General features: G+C 36.9%; 1 protein-coding gene across 1 annotated transcript in view; it reads left to right on the top strand.

Annotated features, from left to right (window-relative positions):
• The window catches only part of CRIM1 (cysteine rich transmembrane BMP regulator 1), a 61820-nt gene that overhangs the window by 32623 nt on the left and 10606 nt on the right, over nt 1–18591 (top strand). Inside the window, exons 4-7 of the mRNA XM_010168894.1 lie at nt 1067–1223; nt 7165–7286; nt 10819–11028; nt 16391–16606. Of these exons, the coding sequence (XP_010167196.1) occupies nt 1067–1223; nt 7165–7286; nt 10819–11028; nt 16391–16606 (705 nt within the window). The remainder of the gene's footprint in view (nt 1–1066; nt 1224–7164; nt 7287–10818; nt 11029–16390; nt 16607–18591) is intronic.

The following is an 18591-nucleotide window of genomic DNA, read 5'->3' as shown; positions in this document are numbered from 1 at the left end:
AGGAGCAGCACTCTTCAGCTGCCTTCTGTATAACCAGCACTTCATAGTGGTGTGGATGTTTCAACTGGAGATCAGCCATCCTTTAAATATCACTATGAAAGTCAGCCCTTTGGATATCACCCATCATGTTCTGTTGAAGAATCTCAGTTTTATTTCCCTCTTTATTTTGATCTCGCTTTGGCTATTGTAATAATGGTCATTTTTTCCCCTGTTTTGCATCCCTAATGTGACAAAAATTATCATCTTCTGTTTCCTCTCACCCCTGCAAACAATAAATGAACTTTGTATCCCAGAGTATGTTAAAAGTGATCTTTCTAGCACTTCTTCTTTCAAGAAGAACAAAAAGAAACTGATCATTCTCAAAACAGTACATTCCAATGAGAGTCAATGTAATAACCATTATTTATCTCTGTACTGGAGAAATGTTGCTACCAGTGGTCCAGCATCTCCCTTACACCACAAGAGGCTGATAAAACACGTTAGTGGATTTCAAGAGAGGTCTTTTATTCTAGCATCTCTAAACTTAGGTCACATCTTAGGGTATTACAGTTATATTTTTAGAAAACAGGCCTTAAGCACCAAACAGGTGACAACAAACAGCATAAAGAATAAAAGTTGTTAATATATCTCAGCCTTTCCATTCTATTTGAAATGGGTAGAGGAGATATATAGGTGCTCTATATTGAACAGAAAGCTATTAAATCTATATAATCTGTTGAAAGTACATGTTCTTTTAAATGTTTTATTAAAGGCCAACAGAGTCATGGATGTTGGGCTCCTTTGGCTGTGCATCTATTGATAAAACTGTGTTAGTTTAGGGTACCAGGCAGTACTCCCCAGTTCTTGACTGGAACTGAAGACATCCTGTAGTGTCTGCTCATAAGGTTTGAGTAATTAATGGAGAATTCTGTTGAATATTTTAAAATTAGGACAGTCCGAAGGTAAGGCTTACCAGTATTTAAAAGGTTATGAAGTAAAAGGGAACAGAAGTTTTAGTCTGTTGTGCATGCGTTTGTCTGGTATAACCAGTTTTCACATTGTGATAACCTGCTTGTGTCCTTTGCAGGGGAGGAGCTGTGTACCGGCCTCATTTCGGGCTGTTCCTTGGATTGTTCCTTCGGCTTCCAGACTGACATCCACAACTGTGAGATCTGTCAGTGCCGACCGCGGCCTAAGAAGTGCAAACCCATTGTATGTGACAAATACTGTCCCTTTGGATACTTGTACGTATTCTCATTTTGAAAGAATATTAAATACAATCCCTTTATATGTTGAAAATATGCAAAATCCAGGCATATGTACTTGTGTTTACTTTGTGGCAAAGCAGGGGAAAATGTAGGAAAACAGAAACGTCATTACTTGATGTGAGATTAAAGTGTTCTTCAAAATGGATTTTGATCAACAGATTAAGAAACAGCAACTAAAAAACCAGCAGCAGATTATAAAAGCAAAGCAGTGCTTAAGTTTTTTTGAAGAACATTTTAAAAACAGGATGAAAAAGCTACTTACAAGTAATATCTCTTGCATGTAGCTTTTTGAAATTCTGTTTGCATGTTCTGCTGAGATACCCTTTCATGTTATAGCACATTTATTTTGTTCAAATGATTTTCTAATATTTCAAGGGGTTTTTAAATGATGATATGACAGCAGACAGTTTTAGTAAGACACATCTGGCAGTTACTTTACAGGATTCATGAGGAACAGTACCGTCCCTTATCTAAGTTTTTGTAAATGTGTTCAAAACCTGTATTGTTGCTGAAGTTCTTTCTCCATAACAGCAAATATTTGCAGTATTTATTCATTTGTGAAACAGGTGATGAAAACTGGGCAGATCTTTTGTCACATAGAAATTTCCTAGTAATCAGTCTGGTGGCTTCTATATACATTTTACCAATACATTTTGGTTTTGATGGGTCCATTCCATGTTACTGCCTGCTTTTCATAACAGTTTAATTTCTATCTCACGATATCTGATCTTCACATAATATTTGTATGTAATTTGTTTTCTTAGGATTTGTAATGAAGTGTGCTAAAGTTGCAACTCTTAGTGTTTGATACTAGTACTCCTTTACTTTCTGGTTCATTTCAGAGTTCTGTTTCGCACTTGTTGATAAATGCTGCAGATTTTTGTAACAGTAATCTATAGTGTCATGTGTCCTTCTCTTAGTATGCTGTTTTAGTAAATTTTGGAGGAATCAAAATATGATAGAAATATGGTAGAAACCATATTGGTTCTACCAAAATATGGTAGAACCTGAATGACCAGAGAGGTTCCAGAGATTTTATAAAAATATAAATCAAGCTGAAACATAGTGACATTCTCACAGATTTAATCAGCTCTGCTAATAGATGGTGCCAGTGAACAATTTATATTATCTCCAGTTTTGCTGCCAAAGTGAAAAAAAAAAAAAAAAAATAAAATACCAGCCTTGCACCTTCCTCTAATCTTCATGCTATTCTTAGCCACAGAGTGGTGTTCCACTTAAGTGAATGTGCTGGTTGACCTCCCTCTTTTTGCCCATACAGCTCCTGCATTGTGCATGGTGCTAAACATGGTGGTATTACATCAAACAAAAAGCAGATCCATATCCCATGGAACAGTAACAGCACAAATATGCAATACACAGCCACTAAAAAAAAAAAGAATGCTTGAAGAATATGTTTGCCTTGAAAACACTGAGTCACTTCCGCCCCCCTCCACGTTAGAAAGGATGCTTGACTTGGATCCTTGAGGCATCGCTAATGTAATTTTAAAATACCTACATTCTAGCAGTTCAGCAAAACAAACTGAAGTAATACCATTTAATATAATCCTGTATCTGTTACTTGAGATACAGAATTTGGCTTGCCTCTGGTTAAATATTATAAGTTTTTGCAGGAAGCAGCACTCATGAGGGTGATACGATTGAAATAGGACGAAATGAAGGAAAGACTACAAAGATTAAATCAAACTTCATTTGTTCAGTAGATGAGAGAGGAAAAGTAAGAATTCAAAATTAAAAGGCTTAATAAAATTATCTTCAGACATGTTGACTTCAGGAGTGGCTGAGAGTTATTTTTAGTTTTGCAAGTGAGAGAAGGTAGACCAGGAGGGAAGTTACAGAAAAGGGATGTCAGTTTTGTCGTTCCCAGAACTTTTGCCCAGTGGCTTCAGAGGACAGCTGAAGATGGGTAGCAGAACAAAAGAAATGTGAAAGATTGAGCAGAAATGATGACTGGTTAGATGTCTCAGTTTTTAGATAGGATAAAATGCTTACATTAAGGATCAAAGGAGTAACATCAATTAAAACAAGTAAAAAGCATGCAGAATTCTTTAGAAAGCATCTGTTGAGAGTGGAGTTTGAGCCATGCCATTGAGCAGGCACAAAATCCAAGATAAAGTCTCTTAAAGCTGGGAGCCAAAGAGGCAAATGGTGTTGGGGTGTCTGAAACTGTGAGAACTCCACGCTGGAATCAGGAGGAAGGGTGGCTGGGATGAGCCAATAGCAATAAGGGAATACAACTTACTACTGTATTCAAGCATTTACTGGAAATTGCCATATAGTCCTCGTATGGTGTAACCATTTCTCAAGGGGCGCTGAAATAGACAGAATCTAAGAAGACTTTTTTCATCCACATGCTCAAGGAGTGTATGCATTAATGTGTTAACATAAAAGCAAAGACAGTTGGTATGAGCTACAAAATTCTTTGCTGTTTACTTAGCGTGATTGAATATTGTTCAGCTTGGAACAGGAAAAGCTTTTTTAAAATTTTTATATTACAAGTGCATAAATTAATTATTAATTTTCAAGGCCATTTGCTTTAACCTATTGAAAAGTTATGAGGAAACCATTAAATAAGGTGTATTTAATGTCTCTTGTCATTGCCTTTTTGGATTTATACAGAAATAGCTTGAAAATATTAATGAACCAAGGTCTAGGTGTTTATTTACGTTCCAGCTAACTCTATTCTTTGACTTTTCTGCAGCAGCTAAAGCAGTCAAGTTTGTTTCTTCTTTTGGTTTCTTTCAGTTTACTAGTACTGGTTTTCTTCACTGGCAGTCCCAATGTAGATGTCACACTGAAGTGTTAAAAATGTTTTGCTATTGCTGATAAGGATTGTTCTGACCTATACTTACCAAAATAATTTACTGTTAATGTGTGTTGCTTGTGTAAATGTGTTTACTGTTACATTCTTTTAGTTTATTGTACAATAACTTTTCCTAGCAATGTGTATTTAGGAAGAAATACTCTGTTTCACATAATGAGCAAGTTTGTCTTGCTTGCTTTTATTAAACTGTAATTTTTGTTGAGAGGAAAGTAGACAGTATTTTTTCAACTTTAAATGCCACATTGTAGAGACTTTAACCTGTGGTGAACTGATTCTGAATCCTCAGGAAAAAGCAAATATTCTGTTAACATAAGTTAAGATAGTAAATTTCCATTCGTGAGCCTGTGCTCCCAGTGTGTGAGATTGGCAGTAATGTTCTTGATTTAAGTCTACCTCATTAGTGACCAGACCATGTATAACTGCTAAGAAGAATAGCATTTTCTTTGGTCCTGTTTTCTTCCTTGGCTTTCAGTAAAGATGCACCCCTTACTTCTACTTACATATATTTTTAATCTGCAACTTCTGATTTTCACTTTCTTTTCTTAAGCAAAACTTTCTCTTTACTGTAGTCTTCTATGCATCTTTTTAGTATTGTTAGTTTTGCAGTGAAGTTGGCTGTTCCATGTGAACTGAATTAAATAATTAATTAACTTTGATTAATTCAGAAACTTGTGACTTGGTTCGAGAGGCCTGTCTTTCATGGTCTCTCATGAACTGTGACTTAACTGGTTTTCTAAAGAAAGTTTCAAACAAAGATGAGGAAGATCATGTATAATTGGAAGATGACCCTTAGATTGCAGTGAATTTGACCTGTGATGTTAAGGGTTTTATTCTGACACACCAGTATAAATCATCAAGAATACCTTTTTGAACAACAACAACAAAAAAATCTAAAATAATTCTATTGACATTCTCTTGTTGCACTTTAGGTGCCTGCATTATTTTGAAAGGTCTTAAAGGAGAAATCTCTAAAAATGAGAAAGATAAGAACCCAAGAATGGAACCTAATATACTTTGCACCTTAATAAACTAATTTTCTGTTTGAGTGCAATCCTCTTGACTTATAGAATCCCTTAGTTTGTGTGATCTGCAAGTATCATCCTGCTGATACCTGTGCCTAAGCACTTAAGGTGATTATTGTTAAAGAATTTGTGGTATGTGTCAATAGTAATCTAGCTGATTATATGGGGAAATCTAAAGGTGTCCATGCCATCTTCTTCAATGTGAACATACCTGAAGCTTGCATTAATGCTATCTGTCTTCCCAGAAACAGTTCAGTTTTCTGAATGAAAATCAAAGAGAAGAGAAAAAAGATAGATAGGCCTAGTTTTATATAAAGAAATTGATCAAGTAATATGCTTCAAAATGGGAACTCAGATTTTCAGTTCTTCAGAAATTGAAAGAATCTGGAATTTACTGAAAAGGAAGAAAAACAGTAAACAGGTTAAAGTTAAAAAGCATAAATATTGAATCTTGCAATTTGCAACTATTCATTTGAAGTCCTAGACATGATAAAATGACACCTTGATCAGACATTGACTCAGAGCATCAGCTCTGGACCATTTAATGACTTACCCGGGCACTGCCTAGCCCAAGGCATGCTGTCTGCCCCATCGTACCATATCCCATTCAGAGGAGTTGTGGGAGGTTGGTGAAAACATCACAAAGGTCAGGACTGCTCCACAGGCTTGCACTGAACCATGCAGCTCATCTTCAAATAGAAAGCATTATAAAAAAGATGATGTTCAGCCTCCCACAGAATTACACTGCTTGTTGTAGAGAGTAGTAATTTTTAGCCTGTGTGTATGACTCATTTAGTATATTGACCTACAGAAGAAAATTACAGATTTATGTGTGTATTTTCTGTACTTGGATAAGATGAAACACACTTCTCTTTCTCTCTTTTTTTTTTTTTAACTGAAGTCTACATGAAACAGTTATATTAGAAAATCTATGTGAACTATGTAGCAAAAGCATTTTAGAAATGACAGCAAATATTAATAGGCATAGTATGGTAGCTGAGAGAAAGATAAAGATACTTATAAAACAAGCTGATTTCAAGCTGATGCTAGTGTTTTAGGAACCCTGTTTTTGCGATGATCTTTCCCGTGCATTTTTGTACACCTAAAAAAACCCTGAACATTTAACTTTTTTAAGCTAATTGGAAAATAATCTTCAATTTAAATTCTCATTTTAAATGTAGAATGTAATTCAGTTATGTACAATGCTTGGCTGGTATTTTTAAACATAAGTGTCTAATATATCATAAGATTATCGTAATTAAAAAAAAAAAAACAACCCACAAACGGTGGAAATAGGCACCTAATCTTGTTACTGTCTTCAAAATATAAAAATAATTGCGCTGAATGAAATTACTAACATTTAAAGTTAGTCCTAAAAACAGACAAGCAAATATTCAGTGTAAGCTTCTCAGAAGCAGCATGTTTATGGAGCTGTGAAGAGATGCTGTCAGGTGATGCCCTTAGGCTCCTGCCTAGCTTCATCTGGAAGCTTTGGAAGCATTTGTGTTCTTGGTTCTCTGTTCTCACTCTGCTTAAAAGTCCTCTGTTTTTTTCTGTTTCAAAATATGTTACTGTGTGTCTGCTATCTTTTATATAGGTTGTAGGCATTCCATGTGCTAGTTTTCAAGTAAGCTTTGTGTCTGCTTATGTAATGTTTTTGGAAATCTCTGTAGTGTTCAATGCAAGAGAGGAAATCTACTGTACTTTACCTATTGTTGGAGGAAAAAACAGTAATTTGTGTGATAAAAACATAGCAATTAGATTCCTCCATACCCTTTCAACTTCTTTACTGTTTTAGAAGTTATTCTTTCTACTTTTTCACTTGAAAAAATAATTGATCATCAATAGTAGTCGCAAGCACATTATGGCTTGAAATTATCCAAATGCAGAGATTTTGCCGGTCACGTGGAGGGAACACACGCCAGGGATGGAGACCTGCACACCCCTTAGACCCACTGAACCGAAGGACGACCGTTAATGATAATTTTCTTTACTTGATCAGTCATTTCTTTAGTGACCTGCTGACGTTTTACAAATTATTTTTGTCACCTAGGAAGAACAAGCATGGCTGTGACATCTGTCGGTGTAAGAAATGCCCAGAACTGCCTTGTGGTAAAATCTGTCCGATGGGCTTCCAGCAGAACAATCACGGCTGTGTTATCTGCAAGTGCAGAGGTATGTGTGAGTGCATTACCACATCTAATTACAACTTGTACCCAAGGTAGTTGGAAGCTAGAAAAAAAGAAAAGGAATACTGCACAGAATATGTAAGAATTAAAATGCGGTAACTGGTGGGGAGTTGGATCAACTTTGCTCAGAAGAGTGTATTGTTTTGCAGGTGTTCATTGTGTTCATCTGGGCTTCAACAGAAAGCCTCGGTTCCACTTTCATATCCCATTACAAAGTCAAAAAAATCAGTTTGTTACCATTAATAAAAACTAGATCAAGTTCTTAGTAACTACTAGAAATAAGGTAGTTAAGGATCTGGGTTTTTTTCAGTAGCAGTGTTCATCTTGGCTTCTTCACCATCGTCTTTTCTTTACAAACTCAAGTTTTGGATTTGATAGATGCCCTGTACACCACCTAAAATTAGAGTGCTGTTTCTTGGACACTTCAGGCAGACTTGAGAAACAATTAGTAGAGAGGGCACTTACCCAGGAGAAAGGACTGGGTATTCTTAAGCTAAAGTTTTCACATGTGCCACATCCCAAACTTGTAAACACCAAGTTCAAGCTGGAGATTGAGATATGGTGTTCATTAGTTGTCTGCTTTAGTTTTGTGCTACTTCTAACATGTCTCTTTTTAAAGATATTTTCAGTTTGTGTTTTTTATTAGTCTGGGTATCAGACTTCATTGCTCATCTCCACATGTTGCATTTAATAACTTTTCATTCGTGCTCAGGCTCTCTCTGATCCTGACTGCTCTTTCATGCCTATTTTCTTTTATTCTTACTTGTGTATTTTGATTTCTAGGTATAGGCAAGTAAGTTTGACTATTTTCCCATTGCTTTTTGTAATGAGTCCATTCATAACTTTTTTAGCAGCTATTTCTTCTGTATTTTAAAAAATTATAAAATGTAATAAGACAAGCTATGGGAACAAGGGACTGGAATAGTGTGTATGAGTTCCTGAAGTCTCTCTCCTGTAGCTGAAGGCAAACATGCAATCATATATATCAGAATTGTCCAACATTATCTTTTCTCCACATGACATCATAGACTGCAGACAATTATAACAAAATAAGAAACGATACTGCTGAATCGAGACAATTCTTGTGACTTATCTTGTCATTTGTCTCCATGTTCACAATCAACACACTTCTGATTGTCGTGATGCTGTGGTGAAATACACATAAGGTGGTCTCTTAAGTGTGCCATAATTACATCCCAGACTATAAATAGATGCAACTTTTTGGTTACTAATTATGTGTATGCACACTTTTAAGGGCTTTCCTTAACAAGAATGGATTTTTAAATATGCACAAATATTTAGTGAAAATAACTTGATCCCTCTCTTAAGTAGTATTTATTGCTATTGTGATCACAAAGATACCAAGCCATGAGCGTATCACTTCAACATCACTTCATGAGCAACTTGCCCAAGAATAATTAGAGCAATCACCAGTATGTTCTGGAGGAACTGTGAGTCTGTGTTAAAATTTTGACACAAAATCCCTAAGTAAGAGGAATGGATGGATAAATCCCCTGCGTGTGAATTAGCTCCACTTTCTAAATTGCTTCTGCCAGAAATAGCTTATGCTAGGATTAATAGAAGTAGAACCATAGAAGTACAAGGCTGGGGTAGCCCCCTGGAAAACTGAAAGTCCATTTCTCTGCCCTCGCATCAAATAGAGTGTATCTGGATAATCCTTGGCAGATGCTTGTCTAAGATTTAATTTATTAAGAATCTCCACTCTCAAAAGAAAAACAAACAAACCCCTCTCTAAAATAATGTTTTCCTGTGGTTACCACTATGTGATATCTTAAAATAAAATTTTCTGGTATATCTGTCTCCCTTTCTGCAAACTGAACTGGTTACTTCTTGTCCTAAGCTCAGCAGACATATGAAACAGCTAAGCAGCATTCACTTGAATTCTTGTAATATTTAAGGAGTTGCAACTGGAGCCCCCTAAACATTTTTTTGGAGGAGGTTTCTAAGTAAAATAAACCCAGTTATTTTGATTTCTCATCAGAATTCAAAACAGAATATTGTACTTTAGCAGTAGCAAAAACTTCAAACCAGTAGAGATAGAAACACTGCTTTTAAATTTAAAGTGCTCCTGTAGTTGTATCTTAGATTGAACTTGCCTTCTCTGCAGTGGTATCACATTACTGACTTTGTTTTATTTGTGAGCTACTGTAATCCCAGATCTTTTCAACCATACTTCTTGTCCTGGTTTTTAGCTGGAACAGAGCTGGTTTTCTTTTTCAGTAGCTAGAATAGTGCTGCGTTTTGCTTTTCAGCCTGGGACTTGTTACAAGAGAGACACTGATAACATACCAATGTTTACATTTTTGTCTGGTATGTTATCAGTGTCTCTCTTCAGTGATATTAATTCAGATAGGAATTAATATATAATCTGATACTAAAATATAAAAGTGTAGTAACTGAATGTAAATTTTGTTCATGGTATTCCTGTTCGTGCAATAGGGTGAAGTCTGTTTTAAGAAGTATTTTATCCTTCTGTGGCTTTTCTTTTTGATTCACAAGATGGGTATACTAATGTAATTTCTGTGTATTGGGTTCTTATGCTGATAACGTGCATCAAACTAACTTTGTACCATCTGCTTATGGTTCTTAGACCACTTATAAACATTACTACTTTTCATCCTTTTTGAAACAGAAAATTAAATAAGCAACTTACTACAAATAACCTTATACATATATGTAAGTGTCAGCAGAACGTGGTTGACATACCACTGAAAAGTCAGTTCACTGACAAACTGGTGATCCTAAATTCTCCATCATCATCATCATCATCATGTGCGTGAGGGAGTGTTGGGCTCTAAATTCACTCTCCTGATTAACAAAGAATATATTGAGGCTGGATCCTGCAGCACTTAAATAGCTCTTAAGATACAAATGAGTCTTTATCCTCCCTAGACCAACTGCTTGTGTGTTCTGGCTGAGTGCAAGTAGTGCAGCAGTCCCAGCTACTATGTTCTCATCTCAGCAAAAGCTAGGAATGTAACCAAATAATATATCATAGGTGTTTTATGAAATGCTTCTAGCACGATCCCATTATAACTTGCTTGTAATTTTTTATCATTCACGATATAAGACCATCCTTAGCTCTTGTAAATGCTTTTATATTCTACTTACTATCAGATACTCACATTATAGATAACGTAATACACTGTAATATTTAAATAGTTCATTTTAAATACTTCATGCTTTCTGCTGTTTCTCTTTTTTATATATATTATTTAACCAGTACTTTATGATTAAAAACCACTATAAGTGCAACAGAAAGAAGTGATTATATTTTCCAAGGACATACATTCTATTACCTCCCACCATCCCCTTCAGTATGCCCTTTAATTGTTTTGTGTGTGTTTTTACTATATTTCTAAGTGTAAATGATAGAATTATTATTCACTCGGTTTTATATGTGCTTTAAAAATAAATGCAATCATGAACTTGCTGTGCTTTTTTCCTAAGCAACACATGCTTATTAGAACACTTAATTTTCCTTTGATTTTGTGCAGAGGCAACCGCTTCTCTTCTGCCTCCTATTAAAACAGGCTCTTGCCTGTCCATGGATGGGCGCCGACATGAGAATGAGGAGAGCTGGCACGATGGCTGCAGGGAATGTTACTGTCACAATGGACGGGAAATGTGTGCCTTGATCACCTGCCCGGTTCCTAATTGTGGGAACCCCACCATACATCCAGGACAGTGTTGCCCATCATGTCCAGGTAACATGCTTGCTTCTATATGCTTTGTAATCAGGTTTCATTTTGTATGGGTTCTGTTTCCCAGTACATGAAAATAATCTCATGCATCATTCAGTAACAGGTATATATGAAGGTTTTTGTGCCCAAAAATAACACAATGAGTGGCTTTAAGATCTCAGATGTGAAAAATGGGAACTTAATTTAAAGCATATGCATGTTGTGGGTCCTAACATGTTAATGTTTGATACACTGAAATCTTTAAACTACAAAAATTTTCTAGCCTATGTTAGCTATAATAGCAAATTCATACTCATATACAATTTTGTTACATATAATAGGAAATATTCTAATAAGCCATTACATTTTCTCTTTTTTAATTTGAACTTGAGTTTTATTAAAATTCATCTCCTGATCTATGTTTCACAACCCCTCAAAGGAGTACAAGCTTAAACAGATGTCTTAAGTAACTGAAAATTATGATTCTGTGTTCTGAGGGAAGGCTTCTAGAAGCAGCAGTAGAAGATTATCTTAATGCTTTCAGTGGTAAGGTGAAGTACAATTAATGTTTCATTCCAATACAGTTTTAATAAGTGTTAATATGAAATAAGAGTGTGAGTAGAGTATAAGATCAATGCCCAGTCTTCCTACACTATTTTATGCGCTAAATAGATTAATTTGTAATACAGTAGTGTTGTCTATGACTTTATTGGAAATCATGTTAAAAGTAGGAATGAGGTTCATCATAATACTATAAATAGCAAAATGGTAAGACAGCACCAGAAGGATAAAACCAATTGTGAATTCTTTCAAATTCTTCGTAAAGAAGAGGAAATCCTAGGAGCAAAATAAACATCCAGATCCTCTTTTTGAGAGTGACAGAGAAGAGCATATCCTCCCTAGGATGCAAGATAACCAGTCTCTTTGAATTACTTAGACAAATGGTGATCTCCAATCCACACCTTGTGGTAACTGGAAAAACATAGACTCCAAAAAGATGCGAGACTCCAAAAGGTCTGTCTCCTTTTCAGCCTCTCTGTCTGCACCACTTTCCTTCCCTTAGCATTGAGACTGGCCAGTGTGGTTCCTGCAGTTCCATGGCCAGCTGTGGTGTTGCTTTTGGCACTTGCTTTCATGGAGCCAGTGCTGTTTTCAATACTAAGTAATTTAGCAGTGGTCACTGAGGCCAAGCTCTTAGTGCTTAGTGTCTTAGTAATGACTACCATTAATGACATTTTTAGCTGAGATGGAAACACTAAGGAGGATACTCCCCTCAGTTATTGACACTAGAGGAACCATCCTTTGCTTACTTCCTTCTCTTCCATTATCAAGTATCTGGCTAGATGGGGAATCTAGACATCATAAGATTCTTAAAGGGAGCTTTAGTTTTTTTATCAGCTTGGAGCACATTTTTTTGCCAGAGCAGCATGCAGTGTTGCTCCATATGCATCCCATCAGGTATTGTCATTCTTTCTTCCAGCTCCCTGCATGCACACGCACATCCATAGTCTGTCTTGCATAGTACAGCTCTATCCCCTAGGAAACCTCAGTGTGGACGGGGAAAAAAAAAAAACAAAAAACCAAAAAAAACCACCACAACAACAAAAAGATTCAATTATTAATATAGTTTTCCAGAAGGAATAGCCAAACAACAAACAATGAATACAGAATATCATATTCCTAAAGTCATGCCACTGGACGGGTTTTTTATTTTCCACTCGCACTAGCTGGAATTCAGGGCTGCACAGAACTGTTGGAGTATCTGTAGCAGTCACTCACCTTTTCACAATGTTTTGTGATTATTGTAGGGGATTATATACTTCATATGGAAGGGGACAGGTTAGCATATCAGTCTTGCATTAGATAAACTTTCAAGATTCAAAATTTAAAATGTAGGATGATTGTTCCAGTTCCAGCAATTCTGTTGTTAGATCCCCAAGACTTATTCCTGATTTCATTCCACTATGAGCATACTTGTGCATATTGATTTCCCTAACACATATAGAATGCCTCAGAGCATTCAAAGAAAAATAAGGTTAATTTTGGTCTTTCAGTGGCACCAGTGGCTAGTTACTTTCAGTAGGGAGAATGAGTTTGGGTAAATCCATTCATAAGCCTAATGTTCAGTTTGAGGAAGAAAGACCAGTATGAGATTAGCAGTACCTATCTTCTCACACTATATGTTTCTTGTGGATGAGATCAGTGTTTGATTCTGAGCACCATCAGAATCAAGTTGTTCTCTTGTGTAAAAGAGCAGTTGCTTACCCAGTAGCGTCTGTTCCTTTGAGGTACAGTGTCTGCATAAATTTCTGTCTGACATCTTTCCTGCTTTCAAGGTACTAGTCACCTAACTGCTGTGTTAGCAAAGTCATACTTGGTGTAAACTCTTACAATTTAAGGCAGACACAGCATTTTTTAAAAGTGATTGCATATATAAGTGGATGAATTAATATGGCCAAATTAGTCCCAGTGTGGTTTTATTTTCTCCGCTGAGGTTTTATATTTGTTAGAAAAGTACTTCTGATTTTATTTTGCAATGCATTGATTTCCCACTGATGTTGTTAAATAAATATCATGGCTTTCAATAGATAGGAGTGCAGTTTGGAACTGTGAGACTCTGAGCATGTCACTCAAATGCATCTGGCATAAGGATATTGAAATAATTAGTAATCCTGTTGTACTGAGTTTTGAATTGCACTGTTAACTTACCAACAGGGAAGTGGCAGCTTTCAGGCTGAAAAAAAAGTGGTTACATTCAATTCCGTATTTAGTTAGTTTTCAACAGAGAAAGATAGACCTTGACAGTTACAATGTTCATTATAGAATCATAGAATCATTAAGGTTGGAAAAGACCTCTATCATCAAGTCCAGCCGTCAACCCAACACCATCATGCCCCCTAAACCGTGTCCCTAAGCACCACATCTACTCGTCTATAACCCTGTTTATATGTATTAGGAGGTTTAAGTGGATTGTTGCAATGCTTGTGAAAAGCTCTAGGTTTCCTGTAAGATTTAGAATGCCATTAAATGCTAGTGTTTTGTAGAACCATGCTATCCAAAAAGTGTGTATTTGTTTGGCGAGTTGCTCCTTCAGGAATATAGTAGTTGTACATTTGTAGGAATTCGGTTGCAGTGATATATCAATATCAATGCTCTTAAGGGAGCAGTAAGTAATACCATATGTACCGCAGTACTATCTGGTTATGCTTTTCTGATTACGAACAGTGTATGAGCGGTAGTAAAACAGGCCTGTGACTTTGCAGAGAACTAAATGCAAAGGAGATAACTCAGAAAATGTTCAGAAAATAATTAGTATTGCCCTTGCCACAGTGAGTTAGGATGCGATTGTATAAAATGTAATGTATTGTTCCAGCTGAAATAAAAAAACAAACAGTGACAAGGCAGCAGACCAGCTATCTCACTTCAGGTAAATGCTACGGAATCACATATGTGGTTCATAAATGTAAGCAATAGCAAGAGCATGGCATAAGCAAATCAGTGAAAGATAAAATATATTCCCTGAAGGAAGAAATGCATAAATACTTTGTGAACAGAGTAAGATCAGTCAGAGTCAGATTCCTTGCGTTTTACTGATTATTCTCCAGAAATTAAAACAAATAGAGTGGTGTGTCTTCTACATGGCAATGTCCCAGAGCAAAGGGCACAAACACAGTTCTCCAGACAAGTACAGCAGTGCTACAAATGTGGAGACAGGCACATGCACTTTGTGAGCCTTGGCCTGCCTAAATAACTAGAGGAGCTGCTATCCTTTTTTTTTTTTGTCCTTAACCAATATATTTGATTAAGATGACGTTCACATTAGGCGTCTTTCGTAGTTATAGAATTATTTTGATTGGAAAAGATCCTTAAGGTCATCAACCATTAATCTAACACTCCCAAGTCCACCACTAAACCATGTCCCCAAGTGCCACATCTACACGTCTTTTTAAATACCTCCAGGGACGGTGACTCCACCACTTCCCTGGGCAGCCTGTTCCAGTGCTTGGAGTAGGAGAGAGGGACCTTCAGAAACTGGTTTAGAGATGTAGAGTTGTTACCTGGAAGTCACTTTCTCTTCCCCTCCATTCATAGCACCGGAAACCTGAGGCAGCTCAGTTCTTAACATAGGCACCTAACTTAGTTGTCTAGTGTTAGATGGGTTGGATTCAGGCTGAAGGACAGCATCACTTATAAGCCTGAAGCTTCACATTGTAGCACGTAGCTTGCAAACTTATGGCTTCTGTAGCTGAATAAAACATTCTTTGTGAGGCATCTCGATTCCTATACACAGTGCATGGAAAAAGCTGGTGAACTCACTCCAGGTCTAAAGCAACCAGCATGGTAAGCTGGCAACTCTTATTGCCTCTTATGTGGGAGTGGGATTTGAAGCATTTTAAGTAGGCTATGGGGATGCAGTTCGTGGCATAACCTTTTCTTGATGGTAAGTGCTTAAACACTTTGAAAGTGCAGGGCAAGTTCATTTTTTCTTTTAAAACACCCAGAGATAAAGAGAGTTCCCCTATGTTTTTGATAATGCAGTTGTTGGAGGACATTCATGCTGAACAAAGGAAGCAGTTTCAGTTCCTTTCTTAACTTGAAGGAGGTCAAATCTATTCTCTAAATTGCCTAGGTTAGAGGCTGGGTGAGTCTTTTAGCCAGGGTTGTAGAGGTAATGTAATTAATTATTTGAAAAGGAATTAAGGTTTATTTGGTGAGATATAGTCACTGGAAATATGAGTCTACACACTGGCATCTCCTTGGGTCCAGTTTTTACTTCAAAGACTGTAGATAATTATTTAATTTTAATTATTTATTTATTAGTGGAACAAAGTGATGAAGTGCTTAAATGTTTTTAGGGCTTTGGTGGGGGTTTCTGTTGTTTTCTTTTTCATTTTCTATCTGAGACCAAATGGTACAGACACATGCCACTTAAGAAACTTAAAGGAAGACAGTTGAACCTGAACTTCCTAAATCCCAGACAAGTGTACTTATCCATTCTTTCAAGAATTGCACTGATGCTAATATTTAGCAGTTAAGAAACTGTCCCATCAGTATAATTTTTCAGAAAATTATAGTTGTCTCTTGGAATTCCTACATCACATGTTGGTTTGATTTTTTTTCTGAAATGCCAAGAATGCTTGAAGTTATCTCTGGTTAACTAGCATTTATTCAGACTGATTCTCAAATTTTCTTGTTTATATTTTTCCCATTTTCCATGAGATGGAGGTGACATAAAGTTGAAAGAGCTTCATTAAGAATATATTTATAGCTGGTTTTGTTATTCCTAATATTTTCAGTTATAACAGAAATTATTAATCTTGGGTACATTTGTTAATCATTAGAGTCACAGTTGATTTTACCTGTCTTCCAATTCTGTTTTTCCCAGATGAAATAATTGTGCAGAAGCCAGAGCTCACCAGTCCATCGATCTGTCATGCCCCTGGTGGCGAATACTTTGTAGAAGGAGAGACATGGAATATTGATTCTTGCACACAATGTACATGCCACAGTGGACGTGTCCTGTGTGAGACTGAAGTCTGCCCACCTCTTCTTTGTCAAAATCCTACCCGCACACAGGACTCCTGCTGTCCACAGTGCCCAGGTATATATTGATAACCAGCTTTCATCAGTGTCCTTTCTTGATCTGAGAATGTATGATGTGTATATTGAATGTTTTAGTATGTGCACAGTAGGTTGTTGTGGTGCATTTATTCTTTAGCAGTTGGGAGTGAGAGCCTGCAGTCCTCTATTTCAACTGCAAAACTTGTCTGTGTGAAAGAGATACCTTATATGTAAGGGGAATTGTGGCCCTGAAGTTTGAACATCTTCTTTGAAGGCAGTCTAATAATGTAAGGGTTGCATGAGAACCAGAATCCTTAGTTGGAAGGTTTATGAAATACACATTGGCTCATTTATGGAAACATGCAGGATTAGGGAAACTTTGAAAGTAGTCAAAGTGCTAGGCAGATACAGGCTTGTTCCTTTTCCTTTCTATGTGCCCTGGTTTCCATGAACCTATTTATTACTATCTTATCTATTTGGGTCTCAAAATGCTTCTGTTTGCTTTTACCATCACCTGGTATGATTTGAGAGTGACTTAAAGGCAACTGAGTAATATCAAAGCATTTCAGCCCAGCAGGTGTGACAGGTTCCTCCTAGACTGCCTCACAGTGTTGAGAAGGTAACAGGATTTGCTTTTCCCCAAGGAAAGTGATGCAACTATAAATGAATGTGAGTTGCTATTTTACATAGCAAATGGTGGAGTTCATTGCAGTGGAAATTTATTCCAAACCTGTGAATTGTGTGTAAACTCACTGAAAAAAATATTTGTCTTTCTTAAAAACAAAATCTAAAAATTTTACTTAGGGGGAAAAAAAAAAAGTTAGGTTTTACCATTTCTTCTACAGGGTGTTTGTTGGGTTTTAGGGTGGTTTTTTTCTGGCAAAATATTTTCAGTGAAAAAGTTAGCCAGTTCTCCTGACTTCGATTTTTCTCATTACTAATAACAGCGAACATTCATTTTGCTTAACTTAAAAATACTGTTTGGAGAAGCTGATCTTTCCTCAGTAGCTATATAAGGAGCTTAGTCTCATAAAATGAGATATCTTCATCTATAAAATGGATGAAAAGCCGGATATGAGCTGGCAATGTGTGCTCACAGCCCAGAAGGCCAACCGTACATTGGGCTACATCAAAAGAAGCATGGCCAGCAGGTCGAGGCAGGTCATTCTCCTCCTGTACTCTGCTCTAGTGAGACCCCAGCTGGAATACTGAGTCCAGTTCTGGAGCCCCCAACACAAGAAAGACATGGACCAGTTAGAATGAGTCTAGAGGAAGCCACAAGGATGATCGAGGGCTGGAGCACCTCTCCTATGAGGACAGGCTGAGAGAGTTGGGGCTGTTCAGCCTGGAGAAGAGAAGGCTCCGGGGAGATCTTATAGAGGCCTTCCAGTACCTGAAGGGGGCCTACAAGAAAGCTGGGGAGGAACTTAATACAAAGGCAGGTAGCGATAGAACAAGGGGTAATGACTTTAAACTGGAAGAGAGCAGATTTAGATTAGATATGAGGAAGAAATTATTTCCTGTGAGGGTGGTCAGACACTGGAACAGGTTGCCCAGAGAAGCTGTGGATGCCCCTTCCATGGATGTGTTTAAGGCCAGGTTGGATGAGGCTTTGAGCCACCTGGTCTAGTGGAAGGTGTCCCTGCTGATGGCAAGGGGGTTGGAACTAGATGATCTTTAAGGTCCCTTCCAACCCAAACCATTCTATGATTCAAGTTTTAGATTTAAAATTTAATTTCTCTAATGTAGGGTGAATTTCTATATATCAATCAGTTCAGAGCCTTCAGAGTGGCTTTCTGAGGGGATGCTTCTGATGGTGTGGTGATTGTTTTTCACTTTGCTGTCCTTTTCTCTCTCTTTTTTTTTCTTTTTTGAAGTAAACTCAATAAAGGTCTACATAAACTTTTTTCTAGAGCACATCATGAGATCCTCGTCACATGTAAGGACTGAACAGGCATAAGACTCTGTCCTTCTAGTTCTTCCAAAGTAGTGAGCCAATGTGTTACAATTCCATTGTGTTCTTCA

Source organism: Antrostomus carolinensis, unplaced genomic scaffold (assembly GCF_000700745.2).
Source record: "Antrostomus carolinensis isolate BGI_N321 unplaced genomic scaffold, ASM70074v2 scaffold9480, whole genome shotgun sequence".
In the NCBI taxonomy this organism is placed as follows: Eukaryota; Metazoa; Chordata; class Aves; order Caprimulgiformes; family Caprimulgidae; genus Antrostomus; species Antrostomus carolinensis.
Note: the sequence above shows the minus strand (reverse complement) of the source record. Positions and strands in the feature narration are given on the sequence as shown.